This window comes from Chlorocebus sabaeus, chromosome 22 (assembly GCF_047675955.1).
Source record: "Chlorocebus sabaeus isolate Y175 chromosome 22, mChlSab1.0.hap1, whole genome shotgun sequence".
NCBI classification, from domain to species: domain Eukaryota; kingdom Metazoa; phylum Chordata; class Mammalia; order Primates; family Cercopithecidae; genus Chlorocebus; species Chlorocebus sabaeus.
In genome coordinates, this window is record NC_132925.1 from 5,743,520 (window position 1) to 5,759,873 (window position 16,354).

The 16,354-nt window shown below is 33.5% G+C and overlaps 1 protein-coding gene across 1 annotated transcript in view; it reads right to left on the bottom strand.

The window, feature by feature from the left end:
• GBE1 (1,4-alpha-glucan branching enzyme 1) overlaps positions 1-16,354 on the bottom strand; it is a 265,726-nt gene that overhangs the window by 83,825 nt on the left and 165,547 nt on the right. Inside the window, exons 9-12 of the mRNA XM_007986177.3 lie at positions 15,914-16,041; positions 10,986-11,084; positions 6,108-6,218; positions 2,858-3,029 (exon numbers count right to left, since the gene is read on the bottom strand). Coding sequence (XP_007984368.3) covers positions 2,858-3,029; positions 6,108-6,218; positions 10,986-11,084; positions 15,914-16,041 — 510 coding nt within the window. The remainder of the gene's footprint in view (positions 1-2,857; positions 3,030-6,107; positions 6,219-10,985; positions 11,085-15,913; positions 16,042-16,354) is intronic.

A 16,354-nucleotide genomic window follows, 5' to 3' on the forward strand; every position in this document is an offset into this window, starting at 1 on the left:
TACTTAAAAAGTCATGTATTTAATAGTTTTCCAAGTATAATTTTCTTAAAAACCATGAAAGGTAAGGAGATACTGTATAAACATGTATTGTAGGGAAAATGAAACTAGTTTGAGGCTTTACGGAGGACGCCCTCAGGAAATGACACTTGAAAATAAAGGATTTGGTCAGGTATGGCAGGGAGTGTTCGAGTGGGATGATTCCAGGTAGGGGATCAGCAAAACGTATAGAGTGCAGAGTGGAAGAAGGTTTGTCCATTCAATGAATGGAAAGGCAGCTACAGAGCTGCAGCAGAGTGATGAAGGGGGAGACCCATGAGGGAGCTTTCTGAGGCTCACAGGTCAAGTGGAGAGCATAAGGGTCACAGAAGGCTTTTTAAGCAGACCATGATCAGAAAAGGAAAAATATATTTAAAATCGTGACAGCTCATGAGGACATACTGAATTTCATAAAACACCACCAGTAATTAGAAATTATTTATCCATTAGAAGATTATTGATTTCAAAGTTACTAGAGAAACACTGTATTTAGGTAAGATACTAAGAAAAAAGATTTAAGTTGCTATAATGGAATTGAACATATTAGAAGGCATTTGTTTCAACGACAAAAGATTAAAAGATTATACAAAAGTATAATCTCAAAATCATATTTGATATAATAAATATGGTTAATTTACAAACACAGAAAGATATAGTAGAAATAGCTATATTTGTTATATTTTGTTACTATTGAAAGTTCCATGAGAAGAGTGTCTAACACTGAATAGACGCTCAGCCTGCCCTCAGTTGAAAAGATACAGTTTAAAGTGATATTAATATAAATATTTCTGAAATTTTATAAAGTTTCTGTAGATTTGTCAATGTCCTAGCTCTCCAGAACATTCTTTATCCTAGGTAAGACACCACCCAAAAGTCAAGAAAATAGGTCACATTATAAAATATCATTAGGCCTTTCTTCATTGACAAGTTACCAATTTTACATTGGCCATGACTATTAAATCTCTGTCATGCGCAGATAGCTTGGTTTTAATCTGGTGCTTGCTTGGAGACTCTGCTTTGCACCACAGGCCAGATCTGATATCTTCCACAAAGCACAGCATCAGGAAAAGGAATCTATTAGGTACTTCCTGATAAATTCTAGACTCTGGTAGAGGCATCTGAGTTGATGTCACTTACATAGCTTCCAGACTAGAGCGAAAGACTGAGTCAGGATTTCTATATTTTCAAATATAGTGGGCTACAAGGATTAATGCCTGTGTGAACTAGGTGTCCATTTTATTTTGGTTCTTTGAAAAATTGTTTTAGTTTACAGATATATAAGGATTTCCTTCTGTAGGTTACAGTAATTTTGTACTTTTGTAAATGAAATAAAGCATTTAAAATATCTCACTAGGTCCTCAGTTTCCTTACTTTACATGGTAACATGGTTATTTGCATAGGTTCATAGAGTCTACTTTTTCATCAGGATATAGTTAAACAAATGAGTTGTACAACTAAGGCCTTATGAAGGTGCCCACATTGGAGAATGATGCATACTGAGTCAGGTAGAACCACTGCTTTTAAGGAACCAAGGCTGACTTTATTTATGGAACCAGTCACTGCAAAGTTCATCCAGGAAACTTGACCTGATACCTGGCTGATGCAATGCAGTTTCACAAGTCAGGAAGGTCATTTCCTGGAAGGCTACAGATGTTAACAAATTTCGGTGACCCTGAGAATAGAGGATACACCCAAAGGTACAGGTAGTACAGGTGAAATCTGCGTCTGCTTTTTTGGGGTTGGCTTCCTAACCTCCAGTTAGTAAACAATAAAGGCTTTTAAAAGTTCAATCTGAGATTTCTTACAAAAATTTCCAAGTAGAAGTGAATAACTCAAAGATCCAGGGCTTTTTTAAAATTAGAGATAGGGTCTTGCTTTGTCACCTTAGCTGGAGTGCGGGGGCATGATTATAGTTTACTACTACCTCAAACTCCTGGACTCAAACAATCCCTCTGCCTCAGCCTCCTGATTATCTAGGGTACAGGCACGTATCACCAGCTCATTTTCTTTTTTTCTCCTTTGGTAGAGATGGGGCTTTTCCATATTGCCCACGTTGGTCTCTAACTCTTTGCCTCAAGCCATCCTCCTCTCTCAGCCTCCCAAAGGACTCAGATTAAAGGTGTGAGGCACTACCCACCCTGAGCCTTCTACTGTAGAAAAATAAATCAGCCTTTCGTATGTATTCCCCAGTCTTTGTGTCTTTCTCTAGTCTAAAAGCTGTAAAAATTTCCTAAAACTCGAATGTTTCAATGTCTGCTGTTCACCAAACAGAGCAATTTTTATATTTTATTTCAAGAGCTTTCGGACAAAAATGACCTTTCAGTATTCGTATTTTTCTATTAAAAAAATAAATTTCTTTTTATCCATCACAATATCTCTGAACCTAAGTTTACACATTTACAACACAAGTATACTGGTATAAAATTATCTCAAAGATTACCAATAATACTAGCTTACTATACTATAATATAATAATTATATATTTCTTAGATTTAATGTGCAAATATACTAATAACATTAACTCAGAATGATTAAATTCAGAATAATAATTCTGGATGTTAAAAATAGGTAAGCCCACTTGACAGCAATATTCAATTAAATATCAGCTTTTAGACTATACTTTTGTATCATATATTAATATAACAATAACCTTATTGTGATTTAATTTTATTTTTGCAATTTACACGATAGTATATGAAATAAATAGTTGTAATTTTATATTCTAAATCTGAAAAGCCAAATCAAAATATTCTACATGATTTATCTCATTATAAGTTAACATTTTAAACACAAATTGGATATGTGTTTAACTCACACTTACCCATGAAATTGAGATAGCCTTCTCCACCAAGCCCATGAGTAATGAGTCGAATCATTTTATGAAGCTGTATTCCACGATCAATAACTGGAGTAAAAGGACTCAGGACACTCATGTTTGTATACATTTCAGCATCCATCAACCAAAATGCCACCGTCTTATCCCCAACCAATGCCTACAGAAATAAAAGTAATGGCAATAAATGAAAAAAAAAAAAAAGCGCAAAGTAGTTGTGATTTACAATAGAACAACACATGGTTACGAATGATAGGAAACACTGTAGAAGAAGTGTGTAAGTTAATATTAATTTCAGGTATTTTCCACTGGTGATTTTCTAGGCTCAAGGTAAGCTGGTAAAATATGTTAGAAATCAAAACATTTGTTTTCAGGACTGATTTTTATTTTTAAAATAGGTTGGTGAAAGATTCATGATAAGGTACTTGAATATCTGTTATGTTTGAGCTGACAACTCACATTTTCTGAAACATTTATTATAATGTTGAGAATATTAAATAGATTTTTAAAACAATTTGTATATAATGATTTTATTTGCTTTGAAAGAAGTTTCTGAAAAGCATTGATATATATAATGTATATATATTATTTTGCTCATATATATGAGTAATGTAATATTACATGTGTGTAACTATATCATAATAGTCCCTTCCTGCCCTCAGTAGAGAAAATAAGTTGAGAACTTTTATTTCAGCATAAATTTGCTTTCTCATTTTATTTGCCATTTAATCTAAATTTAGTTTGTTTTACCTGAAAACATAATAATTATTAACTGGGGCAGGTAACTCAGAAATGCCCTGAGTAACAGAAGAGAGACCTCCTGGAAATCTGAATTATTTACAGTTAAAAACATCTAATGCAGTGTTCATGATGGACAAAACAATAAATAACACAGAGTAAAATGTGTAATAGAAATTAACCCAAAATCTCAGTACCCTATTACAATTCTTTTCATTTTCTAGAAAACATTTTTGTTTACAATCTTTTCTATCTTTAACCTACTTTAATTAAAATGACTTTTCTTTAAAAATTGTTGTAAGATTTGTATCACTACTTCTTAAACACTTCACCTTCCTACTTGTTTTGAATTCTTTAATTACGTTTTTAGCTATAACTATTTATTTCTATAATCTCTGATTCTATTATAAAATTATTTTAATAACTTTTGATCAGATTCATAGATAAAGCTTATTCTCATATCAAGTTGCCCTCTTATAAAATCCTGTTGAGATACTGGTGAAATTAAGTTAAAATCCTGTTGAGATACTGGTGAAATTAAATTTACAAATTTAATTGTTAAAGATTTATCTAAAAAGTTTAAAATAACATCCACAAACATTTTTACTATAAATTATATGTTTATTTATTCATTTTCATGTATTCATATACATCTATATTTTTTATCTGGCTTAAGAATCAAAGTACATTTGCTTTTAGAAAGAACTAGGCAACTTGCATTATTTCTGCTATCCTGAGAATTCCTGAAAATATGAGACAGGATTACCTGAATTTTTAAAGTATGAAATAACTCTTGGTAAATCTGTTTCTTTACAGATTAGGTAGAAAGTTATGTAAGAAATCTATCTGTTTCATCTTCTGTTTGTTCATGCCACTCACTTGCTTACTTTCATTCATACAAAATAAACATATACTGGGAATTCACTCTGTGCTGCAACCTCGAGGAGTCTGCAATACAAAGCTATAATCTATGCATAGATTGTAATTTTCACATTGTTGTGTATTTGGTGAGTTTCTCCCTCCCCACCCCCACCACTCACCTATTAAACTAACATTATTCTTTTCTAGATTGGGTTCTTCTTTTTTAGATAAGTATTTATCTTATCTGCTCTACGGACAAGGATACTATAAATTTAAGTTGATAAGAAAGCAAAGCCCCAATTTGGAAGATGAAAAATTTAACATGCATTTCATCAAGTTTCTCTAAAGGTGGGCCACTTTCTCTGTCTCAACTACTCAAATGCATCATTTTGACACAAAGGAGAATATGTAAACAAATGAGCATGGCTGTGTTCCAAGTAACCTTATTTACAAAAACAGGCAGCAGGTAGGACTTGGCCCATGGGCCTTGGTTAGCCAACCCCTGCTCTACTTACACTTTCTTAACAATTACAGGAGACACCTAAAAAAATAATGTTTGCATTAAATGGCCAAAATGATAGAGAAACTTAGTTTCAATTTTTTAATAAAGATACTTTAAGTAACTTCATTTTATTGTCTACATTTTAATCTACAAAAAGTAAATTTTATGTTGATGTGTATGACGATGAACATGACTTTGAATAAGTGGCCTTTCTTCTCCATTTTAAAAATATGTATTAAGTGATTACTAGCATCAGTCACAGTGCTAAAGGCTGGAAATAGAAAGACAATGAAAAAAAAATTCTGTTCCTAAAACATAACGGAAACTTGGAGGATGGGACAAATAATTTTTCCCTACGTGACCCAAGGAAGGCTTCATATAGAATGTGATGTCAGAGCCAGGCAATTAGGTCTGAGTAGGAACTTCCCAGATGCAGATGTGAGGGGAAAAGCACAAGACTGGAAAAAGCTGACCTATTTGGAATGGGTGGGGATTTCAAAGTATTGAAGAACAGGAGGCTTGGAGAGTTGGGCAGAGAATGATGCTGGAAACTTCGGCTTGGGCCAAAATAGGAATGGCTTTGAATTACAGGCTTTGACCAATATATCTGGGTTGACAGGATGAACTTTCCTCTTTGGAAAATATCTTAGGCTGTATTCGAGAAGACAGACTAAGGCTGGAAGGAACAGGGGTCAGGGAGGTCAATTAGCAGGAGACTTCAGTGATTGAGGGGAGAAAATGAAGAATGCATGTCAAAAGCATAAAATAATACCTCTAGACGGCAGCCTAAGATGGAAACTAAAATAACCCTGGTCCAGCACCAATACTCTTCATTATGACAAGGGAAAACATATAATACTTGCAACTACAATGTATAATCTATTAATTATAGTTTGGCAGGACAAACATACCACTGCATTTTGAAACTGGCGTTTCTCCATCTACAAATATAACATTTTTTCCAATATACCTAGTTGTCCTGTAAAGATACATATTGATATACACACACACATACATTATAGTAACTACAAAGGTTTATATTTTGGTATGTTTCTATTTAAATGTTATTAAGGAGAGGGAAGGAGGAAGAGAGAGAGAGAGAAAGAAAGAAATGAATTTATGCACATATTCATTTACCTGATCATGGCTCTCTGCATAAGCAATGCACTTTTCAAGGTAGCGCCTGTTTGTGAGAGTGTATACTATGTCACCCATATTCCAGTCTTCATCTTTAAACTCTTTAAGTAGCTAGACAAAAGAGAGAAAAATAAGCTTCTGAGTAAACCATTACTTTTCTTATTTTAAATCCCAATCCGAAGGGATGCATTATATCAGTGTATTTGATATACACATATTAGCCCACCCATATAGCAAAGTTATCACTGTTTAAACTTTTACTGAAATCACAGCTTTTATACAGAATGTCCAAATGACAGTGGTGTAGAGTGTGTGTATGTGTGTGTGTGTGCACGCGCACTTTTGTCCAGACAGTTTAATCATTATACTTTAGGATCTTTGCAACTTTTTTTCTGTAATAACTGCTACCTCTTGATTAATGCCCACAGTAATGTGTTATTGCATGGCACGACTTTCTATAACTTGCACATGGTAGAGATACACTTGTTACATTTTTTTTGTTTATATGAAAAATATTAGTAAAAAGAGGGTTTCACTTCATTTTTACAAAATGATAAAACAAGAACTGTTTCGAAATTTAAAGCTAATTATCATGAAATAACTACCCTCTTAACAGACCACACATTTTGTGTCTGCATTTCAATTTCTATTCAGTCTTCAGTCTGGCTCTGTCCCTCTAACACTATACTTTTATGCAACTGAACTTGCTGAGGTTAAGCTTGTGGTCTAAGCTTAAGTTAGTAATTGCTCTCTCTGAAGTAGATACTTGCTATACATATTGACACTGTCCTATCTCCTGCCCATGAACTTCTCTACAAAACTATGGTTTTATATTGTTTTGTTTTTTTCTGCCACTCCTGACATACTGTAAATTCTCTTCCTCTGTTTGTCCTATAAAGGCTAATGTTGCTCAGCATTATGTCCTACATTTACTCTCCCTCTTTAATGCAACACACTCATACAATCATGAGAACATAAGCAGTTCTCATAATTGCAGTGCAAATCTTTGGGCACCAGAGGGCAGAACATGGAAGGCAGAAGAGCAACCATCCATAAATGTTTGCAGCCTAATCCACAAGAATCTGTCTAAAAAGTAGGCATGAGGGTCAAAACAAGAGAGAGATTTGAATATGGTATACTGCTGCTTTGAAGAGAGAGGAAGGTGCCATGAGCCAAGGAACATAGGCAGCTTTTAGAAGTGAGACAAGGCAAGGAAATGGCTTCTCCCTTAGAGCCTCCAAAAGAAATGCAGCCCCACTTACGCTTTGATTTTAGCCCAGTAAAACCCATTTCATTTTTGTAACACATAGAACCGTTGTGAATTTGTGCTGTTTAAGCCACTAAGTTTGCGGTACACTGGATACAGGAACAATAGGAAACGAATGTATAGACCTACACAAATGTGCCAGACTTATTTTTGACAAAAAGGCAAAAGCAATTCAATGGAAGGAGGGCAGATGTTTCAACAAATGATGCTGAAATAGTTGGATACTCATGGGTAAAAAGAGAAAGATAAAGAACCTTGAGCTACGCCGTATATATTGCACAGAACTTAACTCAAAATGGATCATGGACTTAAATACAAAAAATAAAAACTATAAAACACTTAGTAAAAACCATAAGAGAGTCAAAGTTCTTAAACCTGATACCAAAAGAGAGACCTATACAAGGGAAAAAATGATAAACTGCCTTCATCAAAATGTTTGAACAATTGCTCCGTGAAAGCCAATATGAAAAGGATGAAAGAACAAGCTTCCGACTAGGAGAAAAAATTTGTCAACCATACATCTGACAAAAGAGTTGAGTCTAAACTATATAAATAACTCTCAAAACTCAACGGTAAAGAAACAATGAAGTCAGGAAATGGTTAAAGGACATGAACAGAGACCTCACCAAAGAGGACATGCAGGAGGCAAATAAGCACATGCTTAGTATCCAGCATTATAAATCATTCAAAAAATAATAAAACCACAATGAGATATCACTATACGCTGATTATAATAGCTAAAATAAAACACAGTGTCAACACCAAATGCTGGTGAGGCTGTGCAGAGGCAGGTCTCTCAAACATCACCAGTCTGAATGTAAAATGTTACAGCTACTTTGGAAAACAGTTTAGCAGTTTCTTAAAAAATTAAACAGGGAATTACTGTATGGTTCAGTAATTGTAGTGTTTGAGCATTTATCTCATGGTTATGAAAACTTATGTTGATAAAAAATGAGTACATACATGCATACACTAACTTTATTCATGATAGCCATAAGCTGGAAGCAACCTGGAGGGTTTTCAGTGGGTGAATGGTTAAACTGCGGTACACCCCTGCCTTGGAATCCTATTCAGGGCTGTTGAACATGCTGCTGATACATGCAACAAGAATGCTGGATGTAACAACATTGGAGGTTTTCTTGGATAATCTCGAGAAAATTTTGCTAACTGAAAATGCCAATCCAGAAAGGTCACAAACTGCATGATTCCGTTTATATAATATTTTTGAAATGATGAAATTATAGGAATGGAGATCACATTAGTGGTTGCCAGGGGTTAAGGCGTTATTAGAGGCAGGCAAGATGAAAATAAGTAGGTGTTACTCTAAAGGCAACGTGAGGGAATCTTGTGGCAAAGAATGTGTTTTCCACCTTGAGTATATCAATGTGAGTATCTTGGTTAAAATATCATTCTATGGCTTTGCAAGAAGTTACGACTGGGGAAAATTGATGAATGAGCATACCAGATCTCACTGTATTATTTCTTACAACCACATGTGAATCTACAATTATCCTAATATCTCAAAAAAGTTTAATTAAAAAGCTATATTTATCTTAGGTGCTCAGTAAATATTTAGTGGAATTAACAGATGAATGAATGAGTTCATTAGACACATACATCACCTTAACACAAACACCTCAAAAATGATCAAAGAAAATGAAAGGAAATACAACAAATTTGGCATAATTTAGATAGTCAAATATTTGTTCAGTAATTGATTAAACTAAGAATGATATTTGAAACTAATGATTTTGAAATAATACAACTAGGAAATGATACATAATTTGCTTTTGAACTACAAAAACATGAATAAAATCTAGCATTCTAATCTAACTCATACTGTACGGGTAGACACCATCGCAGGCCATATACATTCTGAGTACAGTTGTCATCTGATTTAATAACTCTTGAGTGTTTTATTGACATGTAAGGAAAATGGGAGCCACTTATTCAATTGTTTTTAAATGCACCACTCATAAAAGTAGAGGAAAATCACTGTGTCTAAGGGTTTTGTTGTAATACTATTTTAACTTTAGTTTTATTAACTAAGGAGGGACCCAATTTGGTGATACAATAAGAATTTTAAATAATTACATAGAATAGAAGATGATAACTGCTTTTACAGAACTTACAATCTAAAACAGGATGGTCATATCCTAAATTTAGGATAAAATATTTTTCTATTTGATAACTATGATTATTATAGTTTATCATGTATGATTAGTAAGTATGATACATTGCCTAATACATTACCTTCAGCATACAACATAATAAAATGTTTATTAGGTTAAATTTCAATTTTTTAAGCTGCCATGAATACTGAGAGAGAAAATATCTCACTTTGTGCTATTACTGACTGAAAAATAATTCTAGGTTGATGTACACCTTAAAAGATTATTGAATGTGAACAAAGAATGATTAAGGCTTTTAGCAGGAGTTTAAAAAGTAAGATTTGTCACTTGTGAGGAAAAAAAATCTACATTAAAAAAACTAGAAATAGTAAGAGATGGGGCCGACAAGGAACCTTATACCAAGGTGAGAAACTTGAAGACCACAGCATTTTTTTTTAAAGTAACAAATACAAGGCTACCTTCCCATGTATGAAAGAAGAATACTCCTTTGTTTGTTTGTATGTTTTCTAAGTAAAAATCTTTATAAAATATTTGCTTTTGGATCTGATAATGTTTAAGGAATCATCATAAATGTAGGAGCAGAAGTTACGTTGGTCAAAGTTTAATGTCACAGCTATGCATTGCACAAATTGCCTGGGGAGACAGGAAAGACAGCTAAGAAATGATTACAGTAACCACTTCCTTAAGAGTAGGCTCTATGGTTTTTCTACACAAAATTAAGCCCTTCTACAACTGTGGTCTCATGGCACCAGTTCATGTCTGAAGTAAAGGGCTCATCAGAAAGCTATGATTATTTATACACAATCTGACTCCTTATACATATTCAGCCCATGAATGTCGACATGGCTGCTAAGAAATGTTCTGTATCAAACCTAAGTCTACATAATGACTTTAGTCCTTTAGGCAAACATTAAATGAAAAAAAAACCCAAACTACTTGAACTGTCATTAAATTTAATAAAAGTTTATTGATAAATGATGTGCAAAGTACCATGCATTCATTCCTAGTGTCTGACACATAGTAAGGACTTTTTAATGCTGAATAAAGGAATGGATGAACCCAATCCAAATCTGTTGAGGAAAAACCATACTATTAAGCAAGTACTGGGAATTAAGGAGTAGCTTTTACATTAATGCATGATCTGTAGGCATAAATGAATGCTTTAATGAAGTCTAATGTGTATTAAATATAGAGCACTGAAGTTTCATATAATTGCATTGATAATGCAAAATTCCATTTATGCAGCTAACATTATATTAATCATATTTTCCCTTTGCCTGAATAAGTATGAATACTTTAAATCAGAACTTTTAACATTTTGAGAAGCACCTTATTAAATAGCATAAGAATCGACAAACTAATGAAAGAATTTAATACTTCAATTATAATATCTGTAACTAATGATCACAACTAAGAAATAAAGATAAATGAAGCAACATAGTATTTGCAGAAACAAAAAATATTTACATAGACTCTTACCTGAATCCACTTATCTGGAATTGCCATGGCTAGTCGATAGTCGAAACCACCCCCTCCCTGGGAAATTGGAGAGCACAGAGCCGGCATTCCTGATACATCCTAAAACAAAGAATGTCAGTTCATAATGATCGAACTTTTAGTAAATATTCTGACAGTAAAGCCCAGGTCAATAAATGAAAACAATAATAGGGGCATATATTTTGGGGCTGCTTTGGTAACATAAAAGTCGATAAAACTGTGATAGCATATCTCATTTCCCAGAAAGATTTTTGCTTAATGTTTTCACTCCAGGCAAACTTTGATCTCATGAAGCTATCTGTTTCTTTTCTTTAGTATCACCTAGAGAACACAAAAGAGTAAAACTATTATTGCTAAAACATAGTTTCTTATTTTTGAGCTACTGTAGAACATTTATTAGTTTTGTTGCTTTCACCAAGCACAACAATACATGTGGCGTAAATCTGTTATAGTTGTTCTTTCTGTGCATAGCCTGATAGGGAGTGTATTTTTGTGAACACTAGCTTTTGATGAAATGGAATGTGGAGTTAGTACATTAACAGTGAACCAGTGCAGCAGCTTTTACTAAAGTAGGTTGCACTTAGAAAGGGTCTTTGAGATTAGGTAGGGATTATCTTCATTTAGCAGATATAGAAACGGAGGCTTACTGAGGTGAAGGGATCTCTCAAGATACAGAATGCTTTTTTTTTTTTTTTTTTTTTTTTTGAGACAGAGTTTCACTCTTGTTGCCAGGCTGGTATACAGTGGCATCATATGAGCTCACTGCAACCTCTGCCTCCCAGGTTCAAGCGATTCTCCTGCCTCAGCCTCCTGAATGGCTGGGATTACAGGCGCACCGCCACTCCCAGCTAATATTTTTTATATTTTTGGTAGAGATGGGGTTTCATCACGTTGGCCAGGGTGGTCTTGAACTCCTGACCTCAAATGATCCACCCATCTCGGCCTCCCAAAGTGCTGGGACAACAGGCATGAGCCACCATGCCCAGTTGAGATAGAGGATTCTTAATGTAGAGCCAGATTCAGGCATCAGGCTTTTTGACAGAGGGTCCTTTCTACTCCAGACAATTAGTAATCCAATAATTAATCAAATAAAATTAACTCAAAAATGGGTTTCAAAGATTGGTACAGGGACCCAGACGTAACAAAAGATAGTATTAAGACAACATTAGGAAAATATGCGCTAAGTATTATCAATTCTAATTCCACAATATCTTTCAAATAAGTTACTTTCCTTTGGTCCATTACCACAGCCACAATCTTATGTAATCTTCATTACTGCTTGCCTAGACCATATTCAAATGCATTCCCCATCTCTACCTTCTCTTTATACTAACTGTTGCCAAATTCATATCTTATGAGACAGTCTGCCCTTCAATAGATTTCAATATCCAACAATTGAAAATTCAAATTCCTTAGCTTCAGATTCAATTCAACAATTACACATTAAGCATTTACTATATGATTTACTATCCAATTAGCGACTTCCCTACTCCCTGTTACAGTGTAAGATCCACGAGGTCAAGAGTTTATAGTTGTTGTTCACTGATATACCCCAAGAATCTAGAATAGTTTAATAATACTTGGCACAAGCAGGTTATTCAGTAAGTATCTGTTGAGTGAATGAGTGAGGTGCTCTGAAGGATTAAAAGATAAGACATAATATCTGACTTTCATAGATTAGTAAACTAGGACCTACATACACATAAACATACTTATAATTATGAAATGACAACATGATGTAGTTGTGATCATTAACTAAAGTGCGCAGAAAGTGAAAGGAAAGACATCTTTCCACCATTATTTCCAACTATTTCATTTTAATTACTAAGTACTTCGGCCACTTTGAAATATTCACCCTTGAATGTACTTGTTACAAGTTTTTCTATATCTGTCAATGCCCAAAGTCTTCCGTAGATTATGATCCTCACTTCCTGTAAAAGACTATCAGATACCATAAGCTCTCTGAGACTCAGGTTAAATGCCTCTTTTTTTTTTTTTCTTATGGAAGGAAAGTATAAATAAATATATTATATGGTAGAATACATCCATAAGAAATTGTTTGTCAGTAATATCTTATTTCTGCATTGCTCTTTATGGTTTATAAAGTAGAAAAAAGATGATCAGTAGAAAAGAAGCCATTTCAACCATTCTATTTATCAAAATATAAGTCACATTTCCACAGACAGGATTGGATGAATATGTATTAAATATCAGGTTCCATATTAGGAACTAGAATTACAGACACAATGCCTTCTGAAAAGAGTTTCCAAAGACCAAACTGTCAAGAATGACTGGTGATGGGCTGGTATTAAAGATCAAGATAAATTTTCTCAAGAAAATATTAAGGCATGTTCTATATCCAGTCTCAATGTAGTTTTAGGAAATAGAATCTGCTAAGAAAAACATATGGTCATCATGAAACCTAATCATCCCATAGATAGATTTTTTTGGATAAATGTAGAAATTAATTAATCCTTTTGAAAAGCTTGAAACCTATATTTGTCCCTCAAGGTTCTCAAAAAAATGTATCAAAGAACTGAAGTTCACCAAATCACGGCATGCAATGAGATGCCAGACCAGTCATTCCTCATGATTGCTTCCTTACCCCTCTCTAGTTGTTTTCTTACACATTGTTACATTTATTTCTTACTATATAAACCTCTAATTTTAGTTGGTCAGAGAGGTGGATTTGAGACTGATCAAAGTCTTCTCCGGCGATAATCACTGTCTCAGTGATTGGCTTTCTGTGCAGCAAGCAGCAGGACCTAGACTGAACCCCTGGTGATTCGGTAACAATCATATAGTCTTGACTCCTAAATCTGATTTCTAGAAAGCTGCCTCATTAATGCATATGAATTATTTTGGCCCTCCTTTTGAAAGTGGAAAGTTAGTGACTGTTCTTTTAAATTTTTTAAGAAAAAAAAGGTAAATCATAAAGATCATCAAAATAAACATACTCTAAATATAAAACAATTGATGCCTACTCATATGGCATATGAAAATGATTCTGTGTTTGGGATGAAATTAAAATAGTTCTAATTTTTTACTATATAAAGAGCACTTATAACCATTCCAGAGGGAAAGATACGTCAATCAAAAATGTTTTAATATAGCAAATATAATAATGTAAAATGGTAGATACATTGAGCAAAATACAAAAAGAAATTCAATTTTTTGTTATTGTCATTATAAATAAATTCATATTTCTACTAAAGGAATTTAAATAAATGTATATTGCTTATCCATCCAAACACATTCCTTTTCTTAAAAAAAAAAGTTCATGGGGATCAATTCTACATTTGGAAGAGACTCCCACTAGACAGAAAAGTGACGTACTGAAATTGAAGTAGTTTTCAATTTAAGTAGAATAAATTGAAAGTACATCTTGTTTTTTAAAAAATCTAAAACCAAGTAATATAAAGTAGGCTAAAGTCTCAGTTTCATTGGTAGAAACACTGATAATCAGACCAGAGCTCCCTAGATGATGAGACTATTTTACTTGAAATGAATGGAAAGATCAATGTAACAATTTTAACTTTCATGTATTAAATCATTGCTCCTTTTCCTTCAGTACCCACTTTTGATTTGTGCTGTCATTAATTGTAATTAATTGTAATTTGTCATTTGTAATATCTCTTTGGATTGCCATAAATATCACTGACAAACTAATTAAATTTTTGATGCTTGACAAATAAAATTCAAATATACAGAAGACAAAAGTTTAAAATACACTCTGAATGATGTTAAAGATATTCAGCACAAAAAGAATTAGCACAAGTATTAGTAAGATGTGCTATGATCAAATGTAGGTAGGTCATGACTGTGAAATAATACTGGGTGTCTAAATTGTATGACAGGTTGTTGTTTCTGAATTGTACATAAGAACCAATTTCAGGAATTTAGGGCTCCTGCTCTATTCCCAGAAAATACTTAGAAAGTAAAGTGCCTGAAGGGAATAAAATTATTCTCCTCTATTCAAGCAATGAAATCATACCATTTATAAAATTAGAGATTTCTGATTTTGAGAAATGGTGGGTATAAAAACAGTCTATACAAAAAATAAATACTACAGGAAGGAGACTATTTATTCCATTTCATGCCAATAAAGTAAATGCCAACAATGTAAAAACACACCTTAATTCTAACTCTTTTTGACAGTAGTCTTACTATTTTTATATGCCAACCACTATACTTTGTATAGAACAGTTTTAACACACTAAATTCAATTTTCATAATAATTCCTAGTTAGAGAACTTAGAAAACCAGAGGGATTTTAGCACTAAATCTAAATTAGCATAAGCATTTAACAAACTTCTTAATTTATCACATTTATCACCAAGAGGGGAATTGTCAATCATGCATATACAGAATTATATCATTACAGTGCAGCTTTGGGACAGTTAATCATGAACCTTCAAGAATCATGAATAACCAGTGAACACTTGGCAATCTGAGAGCAATAACATAGACAAGAAAGGTAATCGCATCAGAACAAGAAAGACTTCAGAGAAGCTTGCAGGCAGCGATCCATCCTGTGTCTAATGACTGAGCCAAGAAAGAAAAAAAAATAATAAATGGACAGACACACATTCATATTCAATTCTTTTCTCTGCTGAAGGTCTCATAGCGGAAGGCCTGTCCACTGATTAGGACATTTAACTTTCTAACCACTGGCATTTTCTTTTTTCACAATAGAATGGTGACAAGTAATTAGTATACATTATCTTCTAATAGGGAAACAGTGAATTCTAAATAATGTGCCACCCATACAAGAGAGCTGCACTATACACAGGGTAGAATTTTATTTATGCAATTATTGACAACACGAGATGGACTAGTCAAATACTGTATGCTGACAGCATGCTCTCTGTTAAAGGGGGTCAGAAGGTACGACTTCTCGATGGCTTTACCTCAGCTATTGTTATAGAATCTGGATACAGCGTGTGAACCAAATGATTTGCCAACATGAGGTAAGTCAAGGCATCTTCATCTACTTGTAGTCCGAAATATTCACTGTAATCACCTGAGAAACCTTGACCTTAGAAAAAGAAAATCAATATGGATATATTATGTTAAAAAGCAAGTCTTAACTCTGCACAAATACATCCACCAATTAGTTTTTTACATGAATTTTGTTATTGTAGCAGTTTAATAACGTAAGTATGAGCAAATATACTGACTTAGAAAAGTACTACATGTCAACATTCAGGGTTCAGACAATCCTGCAAATCAATTTTGTTTGACAAATGCACAGACATGAGAAAAACAAAGCACTTTAAAGATTTAATTTTAGCTAAATTATATGGCAAAAAAGTGAAATCATACTAAAGGGATTCTAAATATCAAATAAT